General features: G+C 41.7%; 1 protein-coding gene and 1 long non-coding RNA gene across 2 annotated transcripts in view; both read right to left on the bottom strand.

The window, feature by feature from the left end:
* Positions 1–14507, bottom strand: part of LOC148819902 (uncharacterized) — a 73685-nt gene extending 59178 nt beyond the window's left edge. The window contains exon 1 of the long non-coding RNA XR_016094190.1: positions 14232–14507. This is a non-coding gene — a long non-coding RNA (uncharacterized LOC148819902). The remainder of the gene's footprint in view (positions 1–14231) is intronic.
* A 7751-nt stretch (positions 14508–22258) lies between these two features.
* anapc1 (anaphase promoting complex subunit 1) overlaps positions 22259–27828 on the bottom strand; it is a 53948-nt gene continuing 48378 nt past the window's right edge. Inside the window, exons 44-48 of the mRNA XM_088934386.1 lie at positions 26292–26378; positions 25887–25982; positions 25077–25275; positions 23408–23539; positions 22259–22604 (exon numbers count right to left, since the gene is read on the bottom strand). Of these exons, the coding sequence (XP_088790512.1) occupies positions 22462–22604; positions 23408–23539; positions 25077–25275; positions 25887–25982; positions 26292–26378 (657 nt within the window). The 3' untranslated portion in view covers positions 22259–22461. The remainder of the gene's footprint in view (positions 22605–23407; positions 23540–25076; positions 25276–25886; positions 25983–26291; positions 26379–27828) is intronic.

Raw genomic sequence — 27828 nt, 5'->3', positions numbered from 1 at the left:
TGGCGCAAACCTAAAACAGCCCATCTCACTGAGAGCACCATCCCCACAGTGAAGCACGGTGGTGGCAGCATCATGCTTTGGGGATGCTGCTCTGCGGCAGGGACTGGAAAACTCATAAAGATAGAAGGAAACATGGATGGAGCTCAGTACAGAAAATACCTGGAGGAAAATGTACTGCAATCCACAAGAGCACTGGGACTTGGAAGACGATTCAACCCCCAAAAGGATAATGGCCCGAAACATACAGCAAAAGCCACACTGGAGTGGCTTAAAACCAAAAAGGTCAATGTCCAGGAGTGGCCCAGTCAAAGCCCAGACAGACCTCGACAAAACTGAGCATCTGTGGAATTACTTAAAAATTGCTGCTCACAAGTGCCCATTCAACTTGATGGAGCTTCAGCGATTTTGCCAAGAAGAATGGGCACAAATTCTTATTTTCTGTTTTTTAATTGAGTGAAATGTCTGGATATTTTTTTTTTTACTTTGGCATTATAGAGTACTTTGTGCTAATGAGTGGCAACAATTCTCAGTTAAATCCATCATGGTTCCATGCTGTAACACAATAAAATGTGAAAAGGTCCAAGGGGGGTGTAGACTTCTATAGGCACTGTCCCTCCCTGTCACAGACATCAACAAGTGTGTAGAACTACATGATGACCAAATACTGAACACAGAGTTGAGACTGTATTAACAAACGTTGGCTCCCCTGGTTGTGAATCTACAGTAAGTGAGGTCTACTGTTTGATCAAGTCTCTTCCAATACACCAGCTGTAAGCATTCAGATTGTCTGCCTTGTGTGGAGAGTGAAAAGGAACTGGCTTTTCACACCCTGGACATTGAAATTAAATGGACACAGGGGATAATAAGGAGCACTTCTTACAATTCTACACAAAATCCAGACAGCAAAAAGTAAGCCATCAGATTCAGCTGCAGCTCACAGTTTCAGAAGACGTGACCTTAGAATTACAGGCTTACTGACCGTCTGTTAAGACCTTACTTGGGACACTCAAATTATTACAATGACACTCACTGTTGTCAAACTGGGAAGTGGTCCTCTGTGGAATTGTCCATCTTAGATGTACAGTTCTGCTCTGTACAGCTGACAGCCTCAAAATAATGGGTTTTGCAGGAACATTAAGCACCATTTTTGTTAGTCCACTAGATGGCAGTGTAACACCTAGTTATAAGACCTGGTTATAAGTTATAGGACTCCCAAAGATCAATATGGTCTTAGCAATAGAAGCAAACATTTTGATTGTTTGCATTGTAGACTCAGGTGGTGCTACATGTAAATTTCAAGTGGTGAGTTATGTCAATATGCATTGTCTGCAAAGAAACAAGTTTATATAATTCTTTCTTTAGAAGTTGCAACTTCATCAAATATCAAATTGACTAGATGGCACGTAAGGATTTTCCAGTTAGAGAAATAGAGCACTTTGGTTGGAATAAAAGCCAGCCCCTCTCCTCCAAGACCCCTCCCACAGCTGAACACAACACCACTGCTTGTAAACACAGTTCTGCCGTGCTTAACATCTGAGAGAGGTGCTGTACTATTAGACAACCCACTCTCAAGTCAATTACATCTAATAGACAGGGTGTAATTTAGTGTAATGGAGCAGCAGATGAAACCAAATTGTAATGCTGGTATAAACCCAGGGCAGGAATAGAGCATGAGCTTATTTATGATGGTGAAATACCTAGAAAAATAATTTAGTTAAATAATCTTACAGTAATTGTAAGTAAATGTATTGTACTACCTTCACTCACGCATTTCAGCAAAGCTTTAGGCAACTACAGAGATGCACTGCTGAATCATACAGGAATAATTCTTAAAGGCCTTAAGTAGACTTCAGGTCAAATCAATTTTGTTTCCATTTCTTCTTATTTCTCCATCTGTTAGGTCTTCTCTTTGAAAAAGCAGATTTCATTCATCAAGATTTTTTTTATGACAGGAAATCAAGAAGATGATTGGAATAGAACAAAGTTGAATTTAGAGTTCGACGTCGCAAAATAAAACTCCAAGCGAGATATTTACAGTGCCCAGTGAATGCACACTATTATCAGGTAAAAAAGGGGTGCACCTTTGCAGGGACTGAACAATTCTTGCCCTTAATTCTGTTACATATGGGACCACAAAATAAGTTAGACCATCTCTCACCATACTCCAAATACTCCAAGATTCTTTTGTGAGTATAGTTAAGATTTTGGCCTTCGTTCATGAAGTTTTTCATCTGCAGCTTCACCACAAGAGTCAAGTATCGCAGGTGGTGACCCTTCTGTTTGCATTTTTCTGAATGAATTTCCTGTAGAAGACACAGCACTTCATCCAGGCCAGATGGGAGATAATAAAAGTGATTGCTTAACCACATCCTGAAATTCTTTCCACAGTATCCAAAACATTCATTTTTCCTCACAGACACATTTGCTGCTCTGCTGAGACAACTATCCCAAAGAGGAGTACAGAGACAGGTCATGTCTGATTGCTAATAACCCCTATTTTATCTATAGGTTTTCCTTTTCTCAATGATGAACATCTACCCAAGGCTTATGCAATAAACCTAACGCACATTTATCTATTTAAGTATAAGTATTTAAGCTCATTGCACAAAAGGACAGAGTTCTGAGATCATCTTCCACGAAAAGCACTTGATAAAATAAAGATTATTATAGTAACGATTTTGCTATCCCATGACAGACCTGGTCCTATATTCACCTAAAGACCACTGTATCACTGCACTGAATGGTATTTGTCATGCAGGGGCCTACACTCCAGAGACTGCTCAACCGAATTTTGCTCGAGTGCAACCACCTTTTCCCTACACTGAGGGGCACAGATGGCCAGGTGCTGCCAGGGCTGGGAGGAGGTGCTCATCCACCCAGCCCGTAAATCGGCAGCTTCTGCCTGAGGCCCTGCAGGGCAAAACAGTCCTGCTTTCTGAGGATCTGGAGGCTCGAAAAACTCTTTTTGCTGTTGTGAGATTAATAACAGGCAATGAAAGACTGCAATAGATCAATGGATTGATTCTGTATGTCAAAACATAACTTACCCTAGCTCTCCAAGTTCCGCTTATCAACTACCCTTTAATGACAATATCATAGAGGAACACAGGAGCGGTTACGAACAGGAGGACCTCATCTGGTTTTTCAGTATCTTGTATCAAGGATGCAGCTGTTTCTTGATTTCATGGTATCAGCATCAACAGCTTGTTTCATATTCTACATGTCTCTCCCCCTGCATGCCAGGCACCTTCTCATTTCAGTTGATAAACTCATCCTTTGTTCAACCAGATGAGTCAAGTGAGAATAAATACACATTTCAATTTTTCCTTCATCTATTCCATTTGCAAACGGCAAATGAAATGCAAGTTCCTAATATCCTGACAGCAGCTGGTGACATTAATAGACACGACAGTGCGCTGTGCTAGAGCTAGAAAACCGCAGGCGCCTCTCCGATCAGACGACTGCAAGGAGAGACAGGTATGTTCTTCTCTGCATTGTCAGCAGATGGCGCTAAGCCCATTTAAGAACCGAGGAAAACGCTTTTTAGAAAGCTTGCTCTCACCTACGTGGCAACTCCTGTGCCAAGCTGTAACGGAGATGAATTGCACATCCAGATAAACTTGACATGATCTGGAAAAAAAACCCATCCAAAAACAAAATACCTTATATTCAGTATGAAACTCGAACGACTGGCCCAAACTATTGCCATGCTACCTTAGGCAGAAGAAAATGGCCCCAGTGGCTTCTGATTGCTTCAGCCAGCAAACTGCTCCCTTTAAAACACAGATCAGTCCCTAGAGTCCAGGACGCTGTGGGTGTGAATCTGAGCTGTGAGCTGACTGTGACCACAGGCTACCAAGGGGACGGCACAGACCTGGCCATCAGGCTCCATCAGGCTCGACATACTCAAAGGGCTCCCTCAGCTCCCAAGGCGACGGCGAACTTGCGGAGTCACTGGAGGGAGAAATACCAGCCTTTCCTGCCACCCCTGGCTGTGTTGTCGGCACTGGGGGCTCCACGGCATGGAAGATCAAGCAGATGACAGGACGCATTACAGAAGAGGTGATGGATTTGTCTTCATCTGCGTGGCCCTGCAGGACTGGTGGAAAGCCGAGAAGTGTTGAGTGCCAGTAGACAAGATAGGGAGTGTACAAACAGGAAATCGTCTGGCTATTCCAAACCTGAAGAATTAAAAACACGAGCTTGATGAGGAAGAATAAGTATGACCACTGTCTGCACTGCACTAACTGTACTAGCAGTGGTGTGTACTGACGGTAGTACACCATAGTGGCGTACTAACCACCACGCAGAATGTGTGGTTTTCTTAGATCTTTCAAAGATGATGCTAGATTACACTGTTCCAGAAAAAGCCACAGACAAGCAGATGGGCAAGGTATGCAACAAACCCCATAGACTTCATAACCTATCTACAGTTCTTGTAGGTGTGTGAGCATGTTATACAAGCTTTTGCATTACAACAGTCCCATGGATAGTTTCCAGAACTATCAGAATATGCAGAGTAGCCTCTCTAAGGTGTCCAATAGCTAAGCTTCAGTGTCCTGCTTGTAAAAGCATGAGAATCTAGGCAATTCTGCCTCTTCATTCTACCCCATTAGTGTGCATTACAAGTGAAGAGCACCCAACAATTTATACTGATCAAGGGAACATCCTGCATACTGGCTTCTAATTTTCCAGGGGGAAGCATCTCTGTCACATTGTTCACAGAACAGCAGGAAAGCCTTTTTAGTTTGTTGTTATGTAGTATGTTAGGACTTTTTCCAGCCCGATTTTAACCCCCACCCCATTTGTTATATTATACAATGATTTTCAAACCAATCTCTGCTCAATTCTTGCGGACTCACTAACTGCTGGGCCTTCTTTGCACTCTTCCAAACAATTTCATGCAAACTGGAGCTCTCTGGCCAGTCTTTACTAATGAGTTAACACAGCAGGCGGTATCATCCAAGATCAGACAGCTTTATTTGTTCACCTCCTGTAGCAATGAAAAAAAAATCAAAGAGCTATCTTGTGAGGCTACGCAATTTGAGTACAAAGAAACTGTACATTATTACAAACCAACGCTATTTTCTAAACTTCAAGGTTTTAATGCCACTAGAGATGAGAAAAGGAGGAAACAAAAGGCTATTTTTACTAAATCCTTAGCAGTCCTGTCAACCATCAGTAGAGATCTAATGAGCACAAATGTGGACTGGAAGCTGAAGTACAGAACAAGACAAGAAGGGAACAAGAGAGAACTACAGACCTCACACATCTTCAGGGAGCTGGTGCCATTTTTAGTTGGTTCCATGAACTTGAGGAAAAACTTGCAGAAAGCAAGCATGTGTGAACATGATCCTTTGTGATTAGAGAACCTATTAAGTTACAGTGCTAAGTTAGCCAGCATGCTACAGAAAGCATCAGATGTTATAATGTGCAGCACTGCTAAAGGGTACAGAAAGAAAGAACAAGAATACCATTACCCTAACAATTAAACCGCATATTTTGCATTTTTATGTACTTGATTTGTTTATTGTCTGAATGAAAGGCCTCCTGTTTCAGTTACCTCTTTAAGGACTGACAGTTCTGTCAATCTCACCTCAGTAAGTCTGCAAGTCCCTGCATAAATCTGTGGTGCACCTACTAAATATAGCTGAACCACAATAAGTCATACAAGATTTAACAGATGAATAACGCACAATTTTGTTCTTTGCTACACACCCTGTTCTTCCCCAGTGTCTTTGTATTTTTTTAGACACAACCTTGGAGAACCCAAATATTGTGACACACAATGTAATACAAAATAAGCTTCTTTTAGCTTTTTGTAGTGTCTACAATATAGTACCCTCCATAAGTAGTGGGACAATGAAGTCAAAAGTGCTATTTTTGCTGTATACCCTAGCAATTTGGATTTGAGAAGAAAAGGTGAATATAAAGCAAAAGTATACCATGCCACCTTTTATTTCTGGGTACTTTTGTGCCTACATGTTGCACTGTTTTAAAATAATAGCACATTTTGTAATCAATCCCACCATTCCAGGTGAGCATAAGCATTGCAACAATTGGCTGCCAGGTGTCTTCTTATTGGTGACATTTTTCCTGTTGAATTTAATGTGCAGAGAGAAGAGCTGAAAATGTGTAGTGTGGAATTTAGCCTTTAAAAAAGTCATAAGGCCTAAACCAACCTGAAAACTAGAGACCTGTCCAAGAAAGAAAAGAAGAATTCCATCAGAACCACAGCACAGAAACCAGCCATAGCAAAACCACCAATCTGGATATCTTGAGAAAGAAACCACTGGGGGACTTGGCCATTGGCAATGGCTAGACAGGTAGAGGAAAACAACTGCAGTCGATGATGAAAAATTATCAGAGCTTTGAAGAAAAACTCAAAAACAACTGTCGCTGTAATCATCAACAAACTTCCACAGTGCAGGGATGTAGGTATCACAATCTACTTCACAGTATCTTTTTCCTTATTTATACCTGCCCAGTGCGCTATAGCCCTGTACTGCACAGGGAGAACAAGAAACTTCATGCACTCCCTTGTCACATTCGGCTATGTCAGCTGTTCTTCCAGGCAGGACAGTGTGGACTGCAAGAGGAGTTGTACACCTGGCAAGTCCCTGAGGTCAGGAACCAGCCCGGCTCCTGTCAGCCCAGCCCCACAAGGGCCAGCTCCAGATCCCCTGAGGGGGCTCGACCAGTGAAGAACACACACACACGTCCCCAGGATTTCCCATGTGGTGACAAGGTGGGTGTTGGCAAGCTTGGGCTCTCGCTGCAAGACTGTGACTTGTCTGAGGGGACCTGATAAAAGTATCCAACATTCAGCAGATGTCTTCAAAATGAACAGTGAAACATGAACAGGAGGACAAGTGGAAACCATGTGGAAGCGCATTTAAAATCAAGATTAGGAGGCACGTCTTTATGCAAAGGGTTGTGAAGGTACAGAACAAGCTACTTGGCCATGTGGTTGAAGCCAGTACTTTGCCTTCTCTGAAGAAATGGCTAGATGAGACCCTGAATCACTTAACTACTAACTACAAAATGGGCTAAATGACCGCTACTCGTCTGTAACCTTTGATATGTTTTCATGTTCGGTTTTGGGGTGTAGCTCAGGGTATAGGGGCCCTAATGTGACTGGTCAGGCACCTACCTGCAGGCTTGCTGTGAAGTCAGACATGGACGTGCCACCCCTCCAATTGGCAGTTCACTCTCCTGTGAAGTGCCGTCGGGCACGCAGTGTGAGACACTCAGGTGTTTCAGAGGAGCATGTCTGCAGGTCCTCATTTCCTCTGTGCGGTAAAGGGGCCACAGCCACAGAGCTGAATCTTAAAGAACTGGCAGCTCTAAACTGTGTAGCTGAGGGAATGAAACAAATTGTTGATTCCGAAGTCGTTTGGGCTCACAACATCTAGACCTTCAACCTTCACTCAGGGAAGACCAGGCTCATGGGAGACCCAGGTTTACAGCTAACTTCAATCAGGCTTAATGCACAATACCAGTGAGTTCAAAGATGGGACTAGTGTTTTTTAATTATGATCAACCAGAGAATTATTTGCTATGTATTTTGTGTAAACATAAAGTAAAAGCAAAACCAGGGCATTAAAATAAAGATTCTTTTTCAAATAAAACCATATTTGAAAAATATTTGCATATATTTGGCTATAGCCAAAATTGAAGTTTGTAAGCACACAAATATGAAATGATACTGTTACACAAGCTGATACCTTCACAAGCTATTTTTTTTAAAAAGCATGACACTTGTGACTAGAGAAAAACAAAAGACCTAAGTGAAAGAAAGTCTAGAACAGTGAAATAAGGCACAGTGAACACACATCAGATAATTCCCTTGTCTCTCATTATTTCATTACTTCACTTCTGAGTGAAAGATATTAAATCAACAAGGTTTGTATGAACCAAGATCCTAAAATGTCATCAGATATCTGATCAAATTTCCACCATTCATTCCTATGAATTATACTGCATGAGCCATCAAAGCCAGAAACCAATTCAAAAAGTAGTTATCACAGGGAACAGTCACGGTCAGATATTTGTACAGCTTTCAAAATACAGTGAACACAGCTCACTCAGAGCATGCTGCTCTCGGGCAGCTTTGCGTTACTTCTGTAGTGAATCATCGTGCTTCCCAGATGAGTTGTAACTTCATATTTAAAACCACTCTTTTACATGCCAGGCTATCTGCCATAAACCTTATTTTCCCTGGGAGGATCTACTCTAGTTAGTTTACACTAGGGAGCAGGTATCTGCCCCCTGGAAAAGGAAGAGCAGAGAAACAGCTTCTATAACTTCATTGTGTAACCGGTATCCACATAGACCTGAGACACTGAGGTGCAGAATGATTCATCGTGCTCCCTACCTCACATTATAAAAAAGCATACTGGTACACACTTCAGATTAAACCACAGACCTGTTGCAACCTTGAAATCATTTTAGAACGAAGTAATTTTAGCTCAGAAGTTGGGTAAGCAGAAGCAGGGAGCAGAAAAAACATTTATTTAGGATGGCATGAAATGCAGCATCGAAGCGCACACTCTTTTGAGGTTTACAAATTTCCATTCGAATTTCTCGTTTCGAGATTTTTAGTACCAGCGTGCTTTTGCCTCTAGCGAACTAACAGCGTCTTAACTGGTAGAAGTCACTACTACTGACGTAACAACTCATTCTGCTTTCCAAATGAGTTGGAAAACCGTAAAAATCTCAAAAACATATCAGGCCGCATTGTAACGGCCAATTTGCATTTGCTATTTTAAAACCTAGCAATTTTTTTTTATGAATGCAGGTTTCAGGCCGACCGCTTCCTGTTCTTTATGAAGAAGTTGTAGTTCAATAGCAGGATTTACTGGAAGCTGCTGATAGGAGCATCAAAAGGTTCATAATAAAATGCACTACAACATGCAGGAGAATGGTAGCGCACCACATAAAAGCTGTTTGTGTTTCACAAGTGTTTTCTACACTGTTTTCGGTAATGTAAAAAATAATACATACTTATGCTGTGGTGAGCCATGCTGTAGTTTATTCTCTTAATCAAAATCAAAGAAAAACAATTTCTCTACCACTGAAAGCCTAACTTTGTGGAAATGTAGCATAATGATTTTCATTTAAAGAGTAAAATTCAGGCACAGGGCAAAGAGGAACATTTTTACAGCAAAATCTCACCTTTTTTATTTTAACAGTTTCTGTGCAAAATAAGAGCCTAAGGTAACTCTTAGAAGACGTACTGTACAAATCTGTAACTTGTGTGTATAGTTAAATCTGGCATATTTAACCTGAAAGGAATGATTCGATTTCTCCAGTTAATCATAAAACAGTCAAAAAGGATTCTGTCCGTTTTAGGGTCACCAATCACTTACGTGTTTTTTCTACAGAAGCAATCCGGGCTAATCTTTTTTTTTCCAGCTCCCAAATGCACTCTTCTCAGACATCACACGTCCATCCCCCAAAACACCAAAGTCTGATGACGTGCGTAAAGGATTTCCTTTGTACTTCATGCCACAAACGCTAGCCAGTCCATTGACAAAAACGTGCAGCCAACCCTGTGCAATAAAGAAACGTCAATTTGATGTCAAAAGACAGGTGGAGATGTGCTCAGATAACAGTGGGGAGGCAGGTGTTTGCAGGCAGGGCTCTCTGTAGTCCACCCAGCTGCAGATCTGCACTGGTAGTCTAGTAGAAGCTACCAGAATTTCAATTTAAAACCAACAAATCCATGTATTCTAAACTAGAGGACCTAAATCATAAAGGATGTCAGTATTGCTACAGTACATTACTGTAGTGCTGCGATCATGTTTCATACGAGTACATGTCCAGCTGCTGTACTGTAAATGTTCTTTCACAATAAGCCACAATATTGCAGGACTTTTTTTACATTTTCGTCGCCCTCTTTATGGGCGGTATGTTTGATACTTTCTGAGTTTATAAAAAAAAGTCTCAAATTCAAGATTTCCGACAGCAGTCTTAATTTTGAGATTTTAGAAACGCATTTACAAGAAACAGAAAAAAAAAACAGCTATAGTAACGCCGCCCAAAACACCTTTAATCAAAGGTCACATCGCAGTTCTTAGAGGCATCAAACACAGCAGTGGAAAGCACCCCTCTGTTCACAGAATCAGTCATGAACAGAACCTGGGTGTTCGAATGGGGCACACTGCATGAATGAAATTGTGTCAATGGGGAATCCCAGAAAACACAATCTGAAAAAAAAAGCTTACAAAGACTAAGCAGAAAAAAAAACAGATTAAGCATAAAGACTGAAATAAAACAGCAGTCACAAACAAAAGGAGGCCGCTTTATCTAGCCCATATGAATGGGTAATGCTATAATGGCTGTATCCTAGCAGCTCTGAATAAGCAGGCTCCCTATGGGGAACCAGGTGAGCAGAAATCAATCATGCGTGCCATGAAAGCAGTATGCAAGCAGCTGATGTTGTAAAAGGGGGAATTTTTGTAAAAAGGAGAACAGTTCCCATCCAAATCCAGTTGTCCAAAACCTCTTACTTGTAATATGGGTGTAAAAGATTGAAATCTGTATACAGCATTGAACTAATGAAGGATTACAAATAAGGAGGCCACTGGGGTCCTCTAACTTGTTTGGTAGTTAACAGCTAATCTATCTGAGGGTTTTATCCAGCCGTTTCATATGAGAAACCCGAGTATCGGCTTGAACATGGATGGGCAGCTTGTTTCAGACTCCCACAATCCTCTGTGTTGATAGCAACTGTACTTGATCGCCTACAAGGACAGGTTTTGAATTATTATTCCTCAGCAGTAATTTGGAAAGATCAATGATCTTGTTAAAGTTAAGCAACACTGCGTCAGGCTTTGTTTCATCATTTTTATTTTCCTGGGGAGAAAAACATTTAATGCAAAATAAGGCAAAGAAGCCTTAAGTGCCACATATGGATGGTTCAAAGCAGACAGGTTTTGCCATTTTTTTTGTATTCTAAAGTGATTTGTTCATCATCAGTACTATGTTTTATTAGGGGGAACGTACTGGACACTGTACTCCACAATACCACCGTGATCCAAGCTTGGATTCAAGATCTATGACCAGAGAACCGCATCACACAAGACACAGAGATTCACAAGAACAAATTAAAGGCTGCAGCTGCTTAAATTATACGAAACTTCCCCTGATCACTTCCTTCCTCTTACAAGAAGTAAGTTTTGAAATCACGCTTTTAATGCAACAGTGTGTCACCATGGTCAACAACCATGATGGCCAGAGAATGAATGAGGTATTAAGACATATTGCAAGGAGAGCAGCAATACACCAGATTCAGTGTTGCAAGTGACTGCAAAGAAAGAATACACCTCTTTAGTCTAGAGTACAGTAAATGCAGCAAAATGCAGGTGAAGTAGACCTTTGAATGCCAGGCCAAAGACTTTCCCTGTCCACAACATCCATACTCTTTCACTTCTATTGGAAAGGGTAGTTATACTGCTGCTTCAGCTACTTCAGTGTGTGCATGATGCGGTACGTTTCAGAATTCATTCTGTAAAGCCAGTTCTCGATAACAGGCCAAATACAGCAACTGCTGAACTCCACTGGTCCTGGGGGTTACCAGACATCCACTGGGACATTTCCAAAGCTCTTAGCCTCAGAGAAAAACATGCATGAATGTTCACCCAGCAACAGCCTGCTGCAAATCTATCAAAGAAAAAAATACATATTTTTAATCTGCATTGAGAAATTAGCGGTTTATTTGGATTTACAAAAGGGGAACAAGCGATGTACTGCTGCACACTTTGTAGGAGCTGAATGGCAGCGACTGGAGAAAATGCGCATGTGTCCATATGGGTCGGCACTATCCCGGTCACTTCACAGGGCCCGGTCTGCAGGGCAGAACTGCAAGAAGGGCACCACTCCTCAAACTTCCAACACAGCATGGGAGTGATGCTGCAAACATCTGGGAAAGGGTTTTGCGGTCAGACAGGACAATACTGAAATATTTTTGTCTAAATTCCAAGCATCATGCCTGGCACAAACCCAGAACAATGCATCACTCAGTAAACTCCATTCTTGCGGCCAACCAAAAGCTTGACAGTATTAAGTTATAATCCAGCTTCTCATCAGGAAGGAAGGGACTGGGAAGCTTGTCTAGACTGAGGGGAAAACAGATGGAGCAAAACATGGGAAACCCCCCTTCAGTCTGCTAGAGAACAACACTGGGACCAAAACACCTTCCAGTTCCACAGCCACTCGAAGCACAAGGCAGACTACCCCGGAGTTGCTCAGCAAGAAGAAAATGAATGTGTCTGAGTAGCACAAAACGTGGCCCAAGTGAAAGAAAATCTCTGGTAACACTTAAAAAGTGCTCTCCATTGAAAATCCCTAAGCAACCTGTCGGAGCCTGAGCAGGTTTGGACAACACAATTCAACAAAACGGAACATGATAGGAAAGGGTATATATGTTTATAAGGCATTGTAAATATACAGTAGTATTTAATTGTTTTTATATTGATATAGAAGCAATGTAGACCATATCATCAATTTTCAATTCTGCATCTTTTTAGAATGAATCAGGACAGGCCTGCAGGATCTGGATGTTCCACAAGTCATCTCACTTCGCCTTAACCTAAATATAGACACTGAATCAAGCGGTGCTAATCGCAACGCATCAAAAACGGCGCAGTTAATTTTGCATACTGCATGTTGCATTTAAGCTGTGAGTCAACCAGCTTCAGGAGCACAGGCTTCAGAGTCCTGTACCGCAATATAACAAGCTGGGTCACTTTGACTTGTAGTCTTTCACACCTGCAGCGGAATCTGATAAAAGCTGCTGTCCTCACGTACACTTTTAAGTGTAAGTGTATGCGAACCTCGTACAGGCAGGCCGGGTGCTGCCCGCTTACATTTTGAAGTCATACCGGTAGTGCGAATCTGTAACAGCAGAAAATCATAAGTTTGAAGCCAGATTTCTTAACAGTAAGCTTGCCCCCGTCTTCTAGCGTCGCCTCCAGAAACCTTCATCTTACAATTTACAACACGTGTTTGAAGCCCGCACGAAGCCGCGCCTCAGATTCAGTCAAATTGGGTACCGCGCCGGGACCTTCTGATAACCGTTCAAGTACCTTTTTGGCCGTCTTGCGCTCTTATTCCTATGGCTGAAGGTACTTGTTTTGAGCAGCACTAAAGCGATATCTCAACGCACGCCGTTTCGGTACAACAAAACACGTTTTTCTCACTACACGCACCCATGAAGCGGCAGAGAAAGGCGGGCCCCGACCCGCAGACGCGCTCTCCTCCCTGCCCGCCTCCCTCTCCCAGGAGGAGCGAGGAGCTCGGGGGCGTGCAGAGGTGACCGAAATGGAAAGAAAGAATTGCCTGTTCCGCCGAGAACCAGCCTTTCATCTCGCCGTCGGAGCGAGTTGCAACCTCTACTTTCATTTTAAAAGTCGAGGCAAGGGATTTTATAAAGAAAAGGAGGGGCGGAGCGGGGGGGTGAGGAGGTGAGGCGCTGCGTAATTGAGGCCTCCGCGTTTAAACCAGAAGACGCAAGGCTTTGCACTGGCGTTTGACGCGGTCGTAAGAGTAGCCGGCGCACTGCGAAGCGGCTTCATGCTCGGCGTGTATAATTGTCAAACCGCAGTGCACTTACTGCAGCTTCTCCCTAGATACAGTACAGCAGGTGCTACATTTAGAACACACCCACATACTTCGCTCGGCAAAGCATCAGGCAAAACGAAACTGCGTGACTCGGCAGTCTGGCCAATTCAGCGCGATCTGTTTCTTCTATGAAATAGATGGAGAGGAACAGGAAGCCCAACTTACTATCTCACTGCCTCCACCACACACTTCCTCTTACGATAAATCTCTTTGAATCAACCAGCAGACCAACAGACGTTTTTTTTAACAAAAAAAGTTTAAATTTAAAGTCGGCCTGCCTGTAAATGCACGTTGTCGGTATCTTTTTACGAGATTAGCAGGACACAGTAACAGCTAAATATTCATACCATGGCGAATTCCAGTCCATTTATGTATAATAAAGATAATTTCTGTTACCCCGTGGCTAGTTTGAATTCATTTTCAAGTATATTTTATATAAAAGAGACCCATTTAATTCACTGTTTCTTAAATTTATGACAACGTTTTTGAGTCTGCCAAATGAAGTTTCCAAACCATGACACAAGTTGAAAGCGAATTAATACGAGCGCTTTTCCTTAAAATGAAAAGTTTTTTTTTCCAAATTGATGAGAAACAGTTCTACTTACCAGGCATTTGCTTGCTGTTCCTAAGTTTACAGCCTTCATACCGGTGGGTAGGCTCTGGTGGTGGTAACAGTAGTTGGATCTGATTGTATAGTGCAGAGCAGTGTTGAATAAACTCGAGAGGAAATGGCATGAACGCAGACTGCTCTAACAGACTCTCAGCGTGCACATTTTAGTGGTTTTGTGAAGCTTACAGTCAGGAGGTGTTTTTCGCTGGTTATTCTCTCCGAGTTCTGCTTTTTCTAAGCACTAGTCATTCGCAGCCTTCAATGGTATAACCACGACTTTCCCCTTAAGGGTTTGCGCAAAGCGGTCACACCCACCCAAAGCAGAACACAGGCAGGGCTCCTGTAACTGCCGCGCTCCGAAAGCCCTGGAAAAGCGATCACCTCACGCTTTCGTGCTTTGTTCCAGACAGACAGGTTCACAAAAGGTGCTTAAATGCTCGTGTGACGATTATATAACCAGCAACCAGTTGCTTATTCCTCGGTAGGAAGAAAAAGACTGAAAACGAAGGATGAGCCTATTAAAAAAAGGGGGGACTGCCGCGGAGACTGCGTGCCGCGTAGGAATCTGCAAACTTCTAAAAACTTTTTCAGACGGCGTTGTCAGCTCTTGGAAAAAATGTAACCATGTCACTGTGGGAAAGGAAAAACTTACATCAGTCTTCCTTGCTTAGAATCATGTGATCGCCCGCAGTGCACATTTTTCCATTAAATTAATCATCTCTGCTAACATCAGTGCTGAGTACTTCGAAATACTGTACTGCAGGTATCGCAGGTAGCCACCAGAGACTGCGAGACAGGTAATGCAGTTCGGCGCAGGTTTGACTACATAGACTAAATAATAAGAAATCCCGTTTAGTTTATGAGCCCTTCTGAACAAGCACAATACACGATAGCAAACCAGATGCAAAAGAAGCAAAAAAGTGAAATAAAAGAAGAAACTGAATTGGTCAAACAAGAGCTCGAAGTAAAATACACATGAAAAGCTCTTGTGTAAAGATAGGTGTTACAGCGAGTTCAAAATTGTCTTCAGTTACCGAGTCTCTGGGCGATAAGATCCTGGACTTATCGAGCTGGACTACACGCAATAAATAACTCCTGAACATAACCCTGGCTGCACCACTCAAAGTCTTATATGTGTTATAATAATAAAAAACTTTGTTTTATATAGCGCCTTTAAAGGTGGCTTCTCAAAGCGTTTTACAGAATGACAACAGCAATAAATAAGAAGAATACACAAGATAAAACACAATTACAATACACAGAGGAGACCGTGGATGGTGGTACTAAGTATAGTAGGAGCAGAGGGGTAAAGAATGGAACCAGTTCAGTAAAGGCTCTTCTAAAGAAGAAGGTTTTGAGTCTGGATGTGAAGGACTTTAGGGGAGGAGACTCTCTGATATCCTTGGGGAGAGAGTTCCAGAGCCTGGGGGCATAACAGGAAAAGGGTCTGTCACCCCTAGAGTGTAGACGGGCTTGGGGGACACTTAGGAGACCAAAATTAGAAGACCAAAGGTTGTGAGGTAGGGAGTAGGGTGATAATAGATCAGACAGGAACTGAGGTGCCAAGCCATGCAGAGCCTGATAGGTGAGCATGAAAATGTTAAAGTCCACACGGAATTTGTCAGGAAGCCAGTGCAAGGACTCCAGGACAGGAGTAATGTGAACACTTGCACTAGACCTGGTCAGGATTCTTGCTGCCGAATTTTGGACATACTGCACTTTGTTCAATGTAGATTTGGTACCCCAGGTCTTCAGGAGAAACATATAAATAGTCCTCTATGGTAGGTAGGTGAGGTCCCCTTTTCAGGCCATAAAGGCCCATGGGGGGAATGGGGGGTAAGGGCCACCAGTTTTCTCAACCATCCGACACTGGAGGTGGAGGTGATGTGGTCAGCATCAGGAGCTGGCCTATGACCCCCTGAAGGATTAACCCCCCTGTACTCATTTGGACAGCAGGCTGAGTGGACCTGGGAGCCATCTGGAAGGAATTAGAGAAAGCTACATGTACTGTAAATGTTGTGGAACACGTTGAATAAAGTGGAGTGGTATCATACTGTAGACAGATCAGCCAAGATATCTGAACCGGCTTCTGAGAGTCAAATAGGTGCCAAGCCAATGAAGAAGAGCCCTGGTGTTCCCTAAATAACGTCCATGTGATCCAGCAGGATGCTGTGATCGTCAGTATCTATCCAGAAGGAGAATATGGAGTGTCTTAGAGCCAGAAACCATCAGGACATCATTATCTGCCTGAACAAGGGTCACTTTAGTGCCAAGTTCCTGTCAAAACCTTGTTGGAAAAGGTTCAATGGTGATAGACCATAACTGAGATACCGCTGTCCATTCCAGGATTTTTGCAAACTGAATAAGGACTTGGGAGTCCTTGTCAGATTTCCTTTTGACCAGATTGCAGGGAGCCAATGATGAGGTTAGTTTAAGCCGTTACAGCTTCCACTTCAGTTTCAGACAAGATGGAATTAGTTTGTCAAGACAGAACAGGACTTCCCAACAAAGCCAGCCAGCAGCCATATCACCCTGCAACTCACAGCTAGCAGCCCACTGCAGCTCAGCAGGTATGAACCTGGTCAGTACCTCGATGGGAGACCTCCTGGGAAAAACAGGCTGCTGATAGAAGAGGTGTTAGTTGGGCCAGTAGGGGGTGCTCACTCTGTGGTCTCTGTGGGTCCTAATGCCCCAGTATGGTGATGGGGAAACTATACTGTAAAAAGCTGCTGTCCTTCAGATGAGACTTAAAACCGAGGTTCTGATTTTCTGTGGTCATTAAAACCACAGGGAACTGTAACCACTGTGTCTTAGCCAAATTTGCCCCTGGCCTTTACCTATCATGGCCTCCTAATAATCCCCATCTCTGAACTGGCTTCATCACTCTGCTCTCCTCCCCACTGAGAACTGGTCCGTGGGGTGTGTACTGGCGCACTATACCTGCTGTTACATCTTCCAGGTGGTGTTGGAGGGGAGTCCCCATTATCTGTAGGGCACTTTTAGTGGAGTGGCCAGAAAAGTGCTATATAAGTGTAAGCAATTATTATTAAAACAGACAGCGCTGAGCTACTGAAGTAAAGAGCATGTATCTCCTTTCAAGGTAGCAATATGTGTCCTTTAGTACATGAACATCTTTGAGGATTTATAGAGGCAATGCAAAGGTCTAGTAATGATGTCACTGTTCGCCTTCCAAGCCCTGTTTACATTTAGTGTAATATCGAGTGTGCAAAACAAGGTCTGAGTGGGCGCTTTGGAGCATTTGATGCAGCAGCACAATGCCTGCGTGGAAGAAAATCAGTCATGCCAGAAAACAGTGTTCAAAATCAGCCAGATGGTTCAATACAATTGAAAGTAAGTCTGTATGGTGATTAACTGCATCACTGTGATTCATTTTGCATTTCCACATCCATAGTACAATGTCTAGGTATGACTAGAAATACCTACAAAAAACAAAGATGCAATTAGCTCATGTACAGTACACCTTCCCAGGCACTTATTTGCCTTGGTCTCAACCTTTTTTTATTATTCAAATATACTATAATTTCAACATTTTACCTTGTGCAGATAGGTCCAAAAAGCTCCATGCTGTTAACAGTGAATGGCCTAGGATTTCTAAGGGACTTATAAAACATAGGTCTTGTTTAACTCATTTGTTATAATTCTCTGATCAAGCTAAGGATGTGGTGCATTCAGACATTCAGGAGGCTTTTGATAAAGGTTTTCATAAAAAATTACTTATAAATCGCAGGTGTTAGGCACCTGAGCTCAGTGAATTAGTAGCCTTACATTTGTAGCCTTACTTATATTTAGTATGGTCACACAACTTCAGCTTCACTATTGTTAAAACCATCAAACTTGAGTTCCAAAATGTGTAAACTTAACACTGAAACTGGGAAACAGTCATCAGATCTAAAAGCTGGCAAGTATTGATATTATTTTTCAATTTCGGGGGCTGTATTAGCAGATACCCTTAGACCAGTACTGTGACTGTTCACTGTTCCAGTTCAGTGACATGCCATTCTGTTGCAGAGTCTTTGTGAAGTCCAGATGCACACTATTTTGTGGGCCATGGTGCCAAGCACAACATTTAAAACTTTGTTGCACATCCCAGTCATTTCATATTGAATACAGGTATTTTCCCTCATTATTATTTCTGGCTAGCAAGTTTAAAATGGACATTTTTACCCTCGGAGCTTTCCTTCTAACAAAATGTGTTTGAGGACAAGGTACTGTAGAATTCATATGTTTTTTTCAGAGTAATGATTCATAAGCCTCATCAGATCCCATTTTAGTATTTTGATGGGTAGTACAAACTTCTAAAAAGTATTTTAAGTGTATATAGTCAGTATAAGAACACATAAAGCTCAGGTGCATGTTTATTTTGTGAGCCAGATATATTTAGTACAATTAAATATGTGCTGATCCTAAAAAATAAAACTGCACTTCACGTTAATGTGTTTGTCACTACAAAAAACATTGTCTTTGAAATAATGTGGTTAGTTCCTGTCATTTATGATAATAATCACCACCACACCACCGACCTACCCATTCAGACAAGCTAAGCTGACATAATCAGGGAGGCGAGATAAAAAGGTTTTCAGAGAATGAAACTTCCACACCTATAAACAGTTAGAAAAGAGAGCCAGAAGGGAAGTAAACAAACTGAAAGATTTCACATTCCTTGCCCACTTGCACTACATATTGTGCTGTTCACAGGGTTTGTGCACTGCAGGGTCTTGGACACATTTAACACTAAGAGGTCCTAATTCTAATAATAAAATTAAGGCGGCAGACATTTGAACTGAAAGTTCAGTTTTCTAGTACATCTATATTATGCGATATAGGTTTGTCTGAACACAACAGAATAGTCATTTTAGGACTGAAACACTGAACTGCACTGAAACACAAATACAAAAAAACCCAACAGATTCTGCCTTCCTTGGCCAATTGCAAAATTCTTGCTTTTTTTATGTGAACAACACATCTGCCTTTCTGAGCAATTACTCTGGAATGTGTTTACTCTGGAAAGAATTTGCTCAGGATTGCAGCCTGCATCTGTAGGTTAAATTTTGAAAACCAAAAGTTTCAAAGTATATTGGGGAGGGATTTTAGACTTTTAAAACACACAGAAAGCCAATCATTTCACACTTCACTTAAAGACGAGCTTTCTATTCATTTGTCAAGTTTGAATGCCATGTTTGAATATATTCCTATTCTAAACACATTCATCATGAAATGCTCCGTACCGCTTAAGAGCATAGCAGAGGTTACAAACAAGACGAGGGCATTTGACCCAACTACCAACAGTTGGTATATAGTAGTTAATTGATTGCACAATCTCATCCAGCTTCTTGAAAGAAGCCAGGATATTGGCTTCATCCACATGGCTAAGCAGCTTGTTGCAGATTCCCACAACCCAAGATGCTGCTGAACAGAAGGCACCTCAGATGCTGGAGCAGCTGCCTAAACACTACAGGGATGATGCAGGACTCACTTGGGGCATCTCCTTCAACTGCTTCCAAATCACCTATCCTGTGCCGTCTTTCCAGTGGCAAACATCAAGGTCTAGAAAACAAAGCTTTTCTGTAAATGCTTGAAAGCAAGACAGCTTGTCAAAGGGGGCAGAGATGATGAGAGGAGTGCACTTTCTTAATGCCTTCGCAACAAGACTACAAACACAAGAGGAGCATCAAACTCTACTCGTCTTTACCCTGCAAAACGAAAGCTTTGAACTTGACCGGAGATGTGGAATTGCCACGAATACTGTGTGACCGATACTTCCGTTGGCCTATGTCTGCTTACATCTGCAGAACATCAGCTCAGCAAGGCAGCCCATGAAAAGACTGGAAACAACACGAAAGAGAAACATGAAAGCATTCACTTCTCCTCCTTTCAGCTGTAAAGCACAAAAGAGATAATTAAGAGACCTTAATTAATCCTGTAATTAAGGTTTTGGTACGACATCCAAACAGGATGCTCAGAAGAACTGCCACGCGTAGTGCTACAAAGAAAAGGTTAAGGCCGCAACCCCATCCACTACCAGCCCTTTGCCTCCTCCTGAGCTGCTACAGTGTCTTATTAACTATTTTAAGATCTCCTACCACATCCTCTGTGGTCGGGCTCCCAAGCGAGAGAGGAACAATAGGGACTTCCTGAATTAAGTTCTGACATTTCCCAACCCTGCTGTCACCAGGGCCATCAGCACGCTCAGAGCACAGTGGCAAAAGCAGGTCAGCGGCACTTAACTTAATATCAGACAGGAAGTCCTGGGAAAAGGAATCCGTGAAATGATTCAATTCGAAAGAAGGGAAGCTGAGAAATTATGATAAATTGAGTTCTTGTGAAACAGGATGCGGGCAGGATAATTGTGTTACTGAAAACGTTATTTTCTTGCAAAGCAAACAGACCCCAACCCCTCCTCCCTTCCCTCATGAAACCGATGGGCCTAGAGAAGCGCTGAAGGTTCGAGGGCAGCATGTCATGTGGCGTCTCCAGAATTTCAAGTCCCCAGTAATGAACTCTTCAGTGCAGAAGTGAAGTTGACATTTCTGTTCCACTAATCGTGGCAGTGACTCTATGCATTTTTAAAATTACTATCAACAGGTCCACTTCAGAAATACTGAACTGTAATAAAATACATCTTAAACTCCGGTCACACTATTCAAGGCAGAGAAGATGTTCAGAGTCAGGCAAGGCCCAGTATTCTTTGCAGCAAAGCAATACCTGCAGGTTAAGTACTAATAAATGATAATATGTTTTATTTTATATAGCACCTTTAAAATTGGTTTCTCAAATATCTCTTTAAAGACAAAAAACACAGGAGAGGAGATAGCATAATTAACATGATTACAACCAGGTTTTGAATGGAGTAGGAGTGTAAAGGGGCAGAACCAATTAAATAAAAGTACTTCAAAAGAGGAAGGGTTCAAATCTCGATTTGAAAGTGCACAGGGAAGATGCCTCTCTGATATCCTTAGGGATAGAATTCCAGAGGTATGGGGCATAGCAGGAGAAGGCCCTGTCACCCATAGAGTGTAGAGTGTCACCCATAGAGTGGGCTTGGGGGACAGACAGTAGACCAGAGGCAGATGGACAAAGGCTGCAAGTCAACACGAAACCCGTTGGGAAGCCAGTGCAAAGATGCCAGGGTAGGGGTAATGTGATCACTTGCACTAGATCTGGTCAGGGTTGTGGCTCCCGAATTCTGCACATACAGAAGTGTGTTCAAAATGAAATCAGAACAGGCCTCTTTCTTTTAAGTGCAGGCAGAACAGACCAGTTTCTTCTTTAAATGGAACACAGTGTTAAGGAAAAGAGTTTTGGCAGTTCTTATCAGTCTTGTTTTTATTGTATTCACAGATTCCCACAAGACTCTACATCCTGTTGTCCATCCACTGGGAACACGTGTACAAAAAGGGAACACAAAATTCATGCTGCAGGTAAGAACTTCTCTCCTCAAAGGCCTTGGTCATATTTCTGTCATTTCTCTGGTTTTCTTTGGCTCTTATCTTTGGCCCGTATCTATTCATGCACAAATGTCAGCATGTAGCTGAAGTGCTCTTTTTTTGGAAAGTATTAAGCAAGATCTGGTTGCCATGGTAGCAAAAATCAATACTATATCTTTCCCATTTAAGAATTAGAATAGCACAAATCTTTGGATACATAAACTTTTGAATTACCTTTAAATACTTTGCATTTAAGTTTATGACACATGGGTGACAAGTTTTCTCATAAGTAGACTCTTCAATGATAATTCTTAATGTTAAGCCAAAAGTCTGAGCGACAAGCTCTAAAAACAGCTTTAATTTAATTGAAGCTGTTTTTAGAGCTTAAATCCTGGATTTCACAGGAACCATCCAGGTCCCAGAAAATCATTCCGTGAAAGAATAAAAAAAATGAGCAACAAGTGGCACAACAGAAAAAATGCTTGATGTTTCTCTTCCAAGTTGTTTTGTCACTGACACAAACTAAGCAATGTGCAGACACACAGGGTAAATAAATAACAAAAGCACTAAGTTTAATGTGTGCATTTTTTTATTCATACCATTGTATCCACAGAGGCAAAAAAAAAACACTTTCACATCCAAAGTATTCAAACTTTATGTACAACATTGTAAGAAACGATACTGCAATAATATTCTAGGCTTATGGAATGGAATAGTCCATCAGCCTTATGCATTCATCACGACTGCCAAGTGTTATGTGCTAAAAAAGTTGCCACCACTTTAGAAAGCTGGAAAGCAGCTCATGATATTACCGAAGGGGTGGCTGGTGGTTTTCAAGAGCAGTGGGGTCAGACGAAGGAGAGCACGCACAGGAACTCCCAGCCGAGTGAACTTCAGAAGGAGGTCAGCAAATGACGCAGCACCTTGGGACACAGAGAACAGCTGCTACTACAGATCCCTGTTTGTGGACTTGAGAACATAAAGCTTGCAAACGAGAGGAGGCACTGAACTCATCACACACAATCTGGCAACAGCTAATCGTATATCGTAACAGGATGTGTTCATGTTAGAAGATTTACTGTTTATCCACCTCTGCATTCGTTAATTTAGAAAACACAGGAACGCCTTAAGCAGCCCGTTTTTTCATCAATACTCTTTTGTGAGAGCACTGAACAAAATTACAGAAGACACTTCTCAAAAGCTTTCAAAAACAGACTTGACTGAGGCACACAGGTTCTGAAAGAGGTTTTTGAGCTGCGCCGTACAATCAAGTAAGGTGAAAGCAGGAGACACTCCAGCCAGAACTACTGTACAGAGGATGTGCTCAGATAGATATTGAGTACCCCGTTGTTTGACTGACTCCTCAGAAAATTGACTCCTCAGAAATGAGATACTGTATGAAGGCAGTTCCTAAATAGAAAAAAATAACTAAGTCAGATAAAAAGTACTATGAGACATGTGCCCACACAGGACTTGAGGAAAGGCTGAATACTTGCTTGGCAAATCTAGAATGATCTGTTCGGGGGGGGGGGGGGTGTAGACAATATCGGACAGATTGTAGCTTTGAATCCGGAAGTGATAATGTGGGATTCCAGCCAGACAGCCCCACCCAGAGCAGCGCAGGCTCCAGGTCTCCCATTCTGCCATTCTGCCAACCACAAGGAGTGTGTGTCTACGAAGCCCCAGCAGTGGACCCTGATCACGATAATCTTGCATGAGGGATTACCTTCAAGCTCCACGTCTGCCATCTCAGCAGGGGTGGGTATGGAGTGGTACACCAGAAAGCAGGCCAGCATGTTGGTTTCCGACTCGCCGTGAGCCTGGCCGCCCATGTAGGAGCGGAGGGCATCGCTGTTGGCTGTGGGCGAAATCCAATCAGTAAAATCTAATAAAAGCACGAGGCTTTCACAATTGTGGAGCATTTCCTAGGTTATAGGGATTGCTTCACACTAATACGGATGCATGGCAAAAATGTTTAAAAGGTACATGGGACATTTAGTTTATCACATGATCAATAATCATTTCGGTAGGGCAAGATTAGCTAACCAGTGGGGGTCCTGCCACATCTTATGGCAGTTCACAACGGGCTTAACATTTAAACTCTCATGCTATGTCCAATGCATGTCCAACATATTGAATTTTTTTAAATAATTCCACCAGCACTACTAAAAACCCAACATTTATTTACGCCCTTGGTGAACTGGAAATATTTTTTTTACAATTAAAAATCAGGCATAAGATCACAAGAAGTTGCTGACAAAATTGTATGACACAATAAAACACTTGTGTGAATTTCAATATTGCATGTATAAAAACACGTGTCAAAAATATGTATCCATTTCTAAAAGCTAGATGTTCAAATTTATCCACACCCTGGAAATTAGTATTTGTGGGTATTTTTGGCTTTGATGGCCTTGAAAAAGTGCATCCTGTAGCCTCTTAAGCTTCCTCAGTTGTAAATGGGCACCAGGAGCAGACGATGCATTTCTATTCTTCACAGAAGGATGACTTTCTTTTTCCAAACGAGCTTCACCTTTCTGTGCGAGTCACGGTCCTACTGAAACTGTCCAAAAACTCAAATGTTTCATCCAACAATATCACCTGGCCCCATTTGACCTGGCGGTCCCGTAGCTGCTGTTTGGTAGGCTCACGTGTTTTCTTTTTTTTTTTTGTTACCACAGAACTCATGGATCTTGAGGTCAAGAAAGGTAGCCATGGAGATAATGTATTCTAATTTTGCAAAGGTTTTGTTCCCCAGTTTCCCCAGTTGTGAATCTTGGAGTTACCAGCTCCCAGTTCAAAACTGAACACAAATTTGGGTGAAATTTGCTTAAATAATTCTTCCTGGTCAGGTAGCCCCAAACATACTTATATTAGTAACTTGAATGTGTTATGGATTTTCTAATGCTCACATTAGAGCTTCTGACAGCTGGTCTTGACCTGAGGTCTCCAGAAAATTCAGACTTTCCCATTATGACACATTGTGTGCAGTTTGCTTCTGTGCTCAGCCTCCTTTAAGGCCCCATCGCAACAAGGGGACTACAAGTAGCTCCTAGAATTCTATACTAACTTTCCTGGCGATATTGATATGAACTACCAGATGAAAGAAAAGAATTCGATGATCGCATTGACAGTTTACAGTTTTCAATGTTTACAGGAATTAATACATTTGAACATTATGTATTCAGAAGTATTACTATTCTTTTTCAGTTTCGTTATATACGTCTTTCATTACTATTCATGAACTGCTTGTTTGCATCTTCTTTGCTTAATCAACCCTGAGTTACTGTTCATCAAGTGGATGAATAATTTTGCAGATTACATTACACGAAATGAAGAGCCTCTGATTCATGATAAGTCCTGTGCTTTTGCGGTTGAAAAGATGTGGTCCTCACCATACAGCCACTGGTCCAGGGTGGTATCGGCAGTGCATTTCATGAGGGGCAGGAACTCCGAGTTCAAGAGGAGGCCTTTCCCCTGTGGTGCTCTCAGCCTCTCCTGCAGGACCCTGCAGCTACAGAATTCTAGAACCAGCTTGATCTGCCAAAGGTCAAAGGTCTCACAGGCTTCCTTCTTCTGCAGTCTTTTGACTGCCTGGAACGAGAGTGTGCCATCAAATCATGATGAGCGAGCTCACAGCACTCTGCTCAGGGCAACTACAGAAGCTAGAGGAATGGACTGCCCAAAGAATCCTCTCTGAGCAGTCTGTGTTCCTGGGTCTCAGTGGTATAGTTTTGAAATCAGGCTTTCTTTCTATGCCTGCACTTGGCAATAATTGCATCAAGGCAGGCTTTTTAGCAGAAGATTGCCAGTAAATCTACTTTCAAAATTACCGAGTGTCAAAGAGTCAGCTGATATTCATTATCTACATACTGTAACCACCTTTTAAAGACTTTGTCTCAGTTTTTGAATGAAGCAGAAAAAGTCTTCAAATCTAGTGCTATATCTAGGTAAGTAATAACCATAATAGCTAGCAATTATGGAAGACATGTATTTCTGGCAATAAGTGTCAAGTTAAAAATCTCCATTATACATTTTACAGTATTTACAAAGAGTGGCCCCTTATTATACAGGAATGTAGGGAAACGTTATGATAGTTAAAACCTCACTTGAAACCAAAGAGAGAGTCATTAACACATTGATGGTGAAGTACTGGAAACTTTCTCCATTTCAAATCCTTATGAGTTTATGACTAAGAAACTCACCTGATCTATTGCAATGTAGGTTGGTAACATTTCTGGATTCTCTTGGGTAACACATTCATAGAGAATTGCAGAAAATAAAGCCAGGACATCTTTTTTCTAGAAGATAAAGGCCAGTTCAAATATCGACTTAAACTTGTCAAGGGCCAGAAAAAAAAACAGTAGCATGGACATTCACAGTGAATGTAGAAAATAAGCCATTTATTCTTGATTTACTGTTAAATCACATTGATGTTTTTTCCTCCAAAGTCCAATGGACAGCCTAAAAACCAACTAAAATCGAGTTTGAAGTACAAAAGTTAAACAGAATTTTCTCATGTTTATATAAAATGTAATACATATAAATATATACACAGAAACAGGGCTCTGTACCATTCAAAAATGGCAATTTCCACCCAATGTACTTACATGCTTCAGGTTTTCAGCAGGTTTGCAGAAATATTCCGCAAATGAAACCAAGGCAGCGTCAGACGTAAAGGCTGAGATTGCTTCGGGCTGTTGGAAAGTTATTTCAGGGTTGTCTTTAGAGGACTTAAAGTTTACAAATTCATATAATCAGCGCACATGCTGGCCAAACCAATTTTAAACCGACTCGCCATCACAAGATAATGCACTGAATGTTTGCTTCATTTTTCACTACTGCGATAGCACAGTATTATCATGAGGGCTGTGGCACACAAGGAAAGGACAGTCTAGCTGCCTAGAGGGAGTACGAATGGAAAACTGAGCACAGTAGGGACTTCTTTACACAAAGGGTCGTGGGAGTATGCAACAAGCTGCCCAACCATGTGGTCAATGTTGACACACTGGCTACTTTCAAGAAAAGGTTGGATGAGCCTACTAATTAATTAATGGGCTAGATGGGATGGAAGCCTCACTCCCATTATCAAACTTCGTTTTAAGGTGACAACTGCACAGCACTGCTTGACACTCCTGATGGCTCTAATCTAATGCTATAGCCCACGTATGGAACAAGTGGCCTGTAGGCTCCATTTGAGCTGTGAAAGGGTGCCAACAGAGCCAGAGCCAAGCTGTTTGTTAGTTTGCAGCAACACTGCTTTTGGATTGCACATTTACATTTACTGTGGGGAAGAGTTTTTGTAAATCCTGAAAAGAATTTGGTAATTATATCATCTGCACCACTGTATTTTAAAAAATACAGGACAAGTGTACAATATCTCGAATTATATATTTTCATTACTGCTGCAAGGATGTCTAGACATAAAAGCAAAAACTGATATTAAGAAAAGCCCTCAATGATCACAAAACACTGCTGCATAAAAAAGTACTTTTTGCAATGCTACCCTTTATCCTCATCAGCTTCATTTTTGTGAAAGCCTGATCAGATACAATGCAAACTGCGCAACTAACTTGCATTGACCTCAAGCATATAATTTCTCTGAATTTTAATATTTTGTCAAACACGTTCGAAACACAATTCTCACTGAAATGCATGTTCACACAGACTAACTATACAGAGAAAAGGAAGGTAGGTTAGCAAAGGTACAACCTAAGAAAATATGCAGTTTATTTTTATTTTGCATGATTTTACCAATCAATGGCTTTTTTTGTAAACATTCCACAATGACAGCCGAGTGTATAAAATCTATATCTGTCTTACAGAAAACTCACTGGTGGCATGGGAAATTTTTCTGTGGCTTAAAGTAATACATAATGACAAATTTCCAGGCAACTAGATCTTGATCAATTTTTAAACGCAAATGTATTTCTTTTGTGAAAAGCTTATTTCAATCTTTAATGTAAGATCCTCTATCGCCAGAGAAAATAACTATCTTTAAAGACCAGCAAGCCTCTGCAGTCATAAACACTTTGTTCAACGACTTAATTCACTGCATCCAGAAGCTGAAATAAGCGTATATTTTTTTGGTTTAGCTCCCCATTTCATCACTTATTAGTTTCTCACCAGTGGTCCTTAATAATAGGA

This window comes from Atractosteus spatula, chromosome 15 (assembly GCF_055471065.1).
Source record: "Atractosteus spatula isolate fAtrSpa1 chromosome 15, fAtrSpa1.hap1, whole genome shotgun sequence".
Taxonomy (NCBI): Eukaryota; Metazoa; Chordata; class Actinopteri; order Semionotiformes; family Lepisosteidae; genus Atractosteus; species Atractosteus spatula.
Note: the sequence above shows the minus strand (reverse complement) of the source record. Positions and strands in the feature narration are given on the sequence as shown.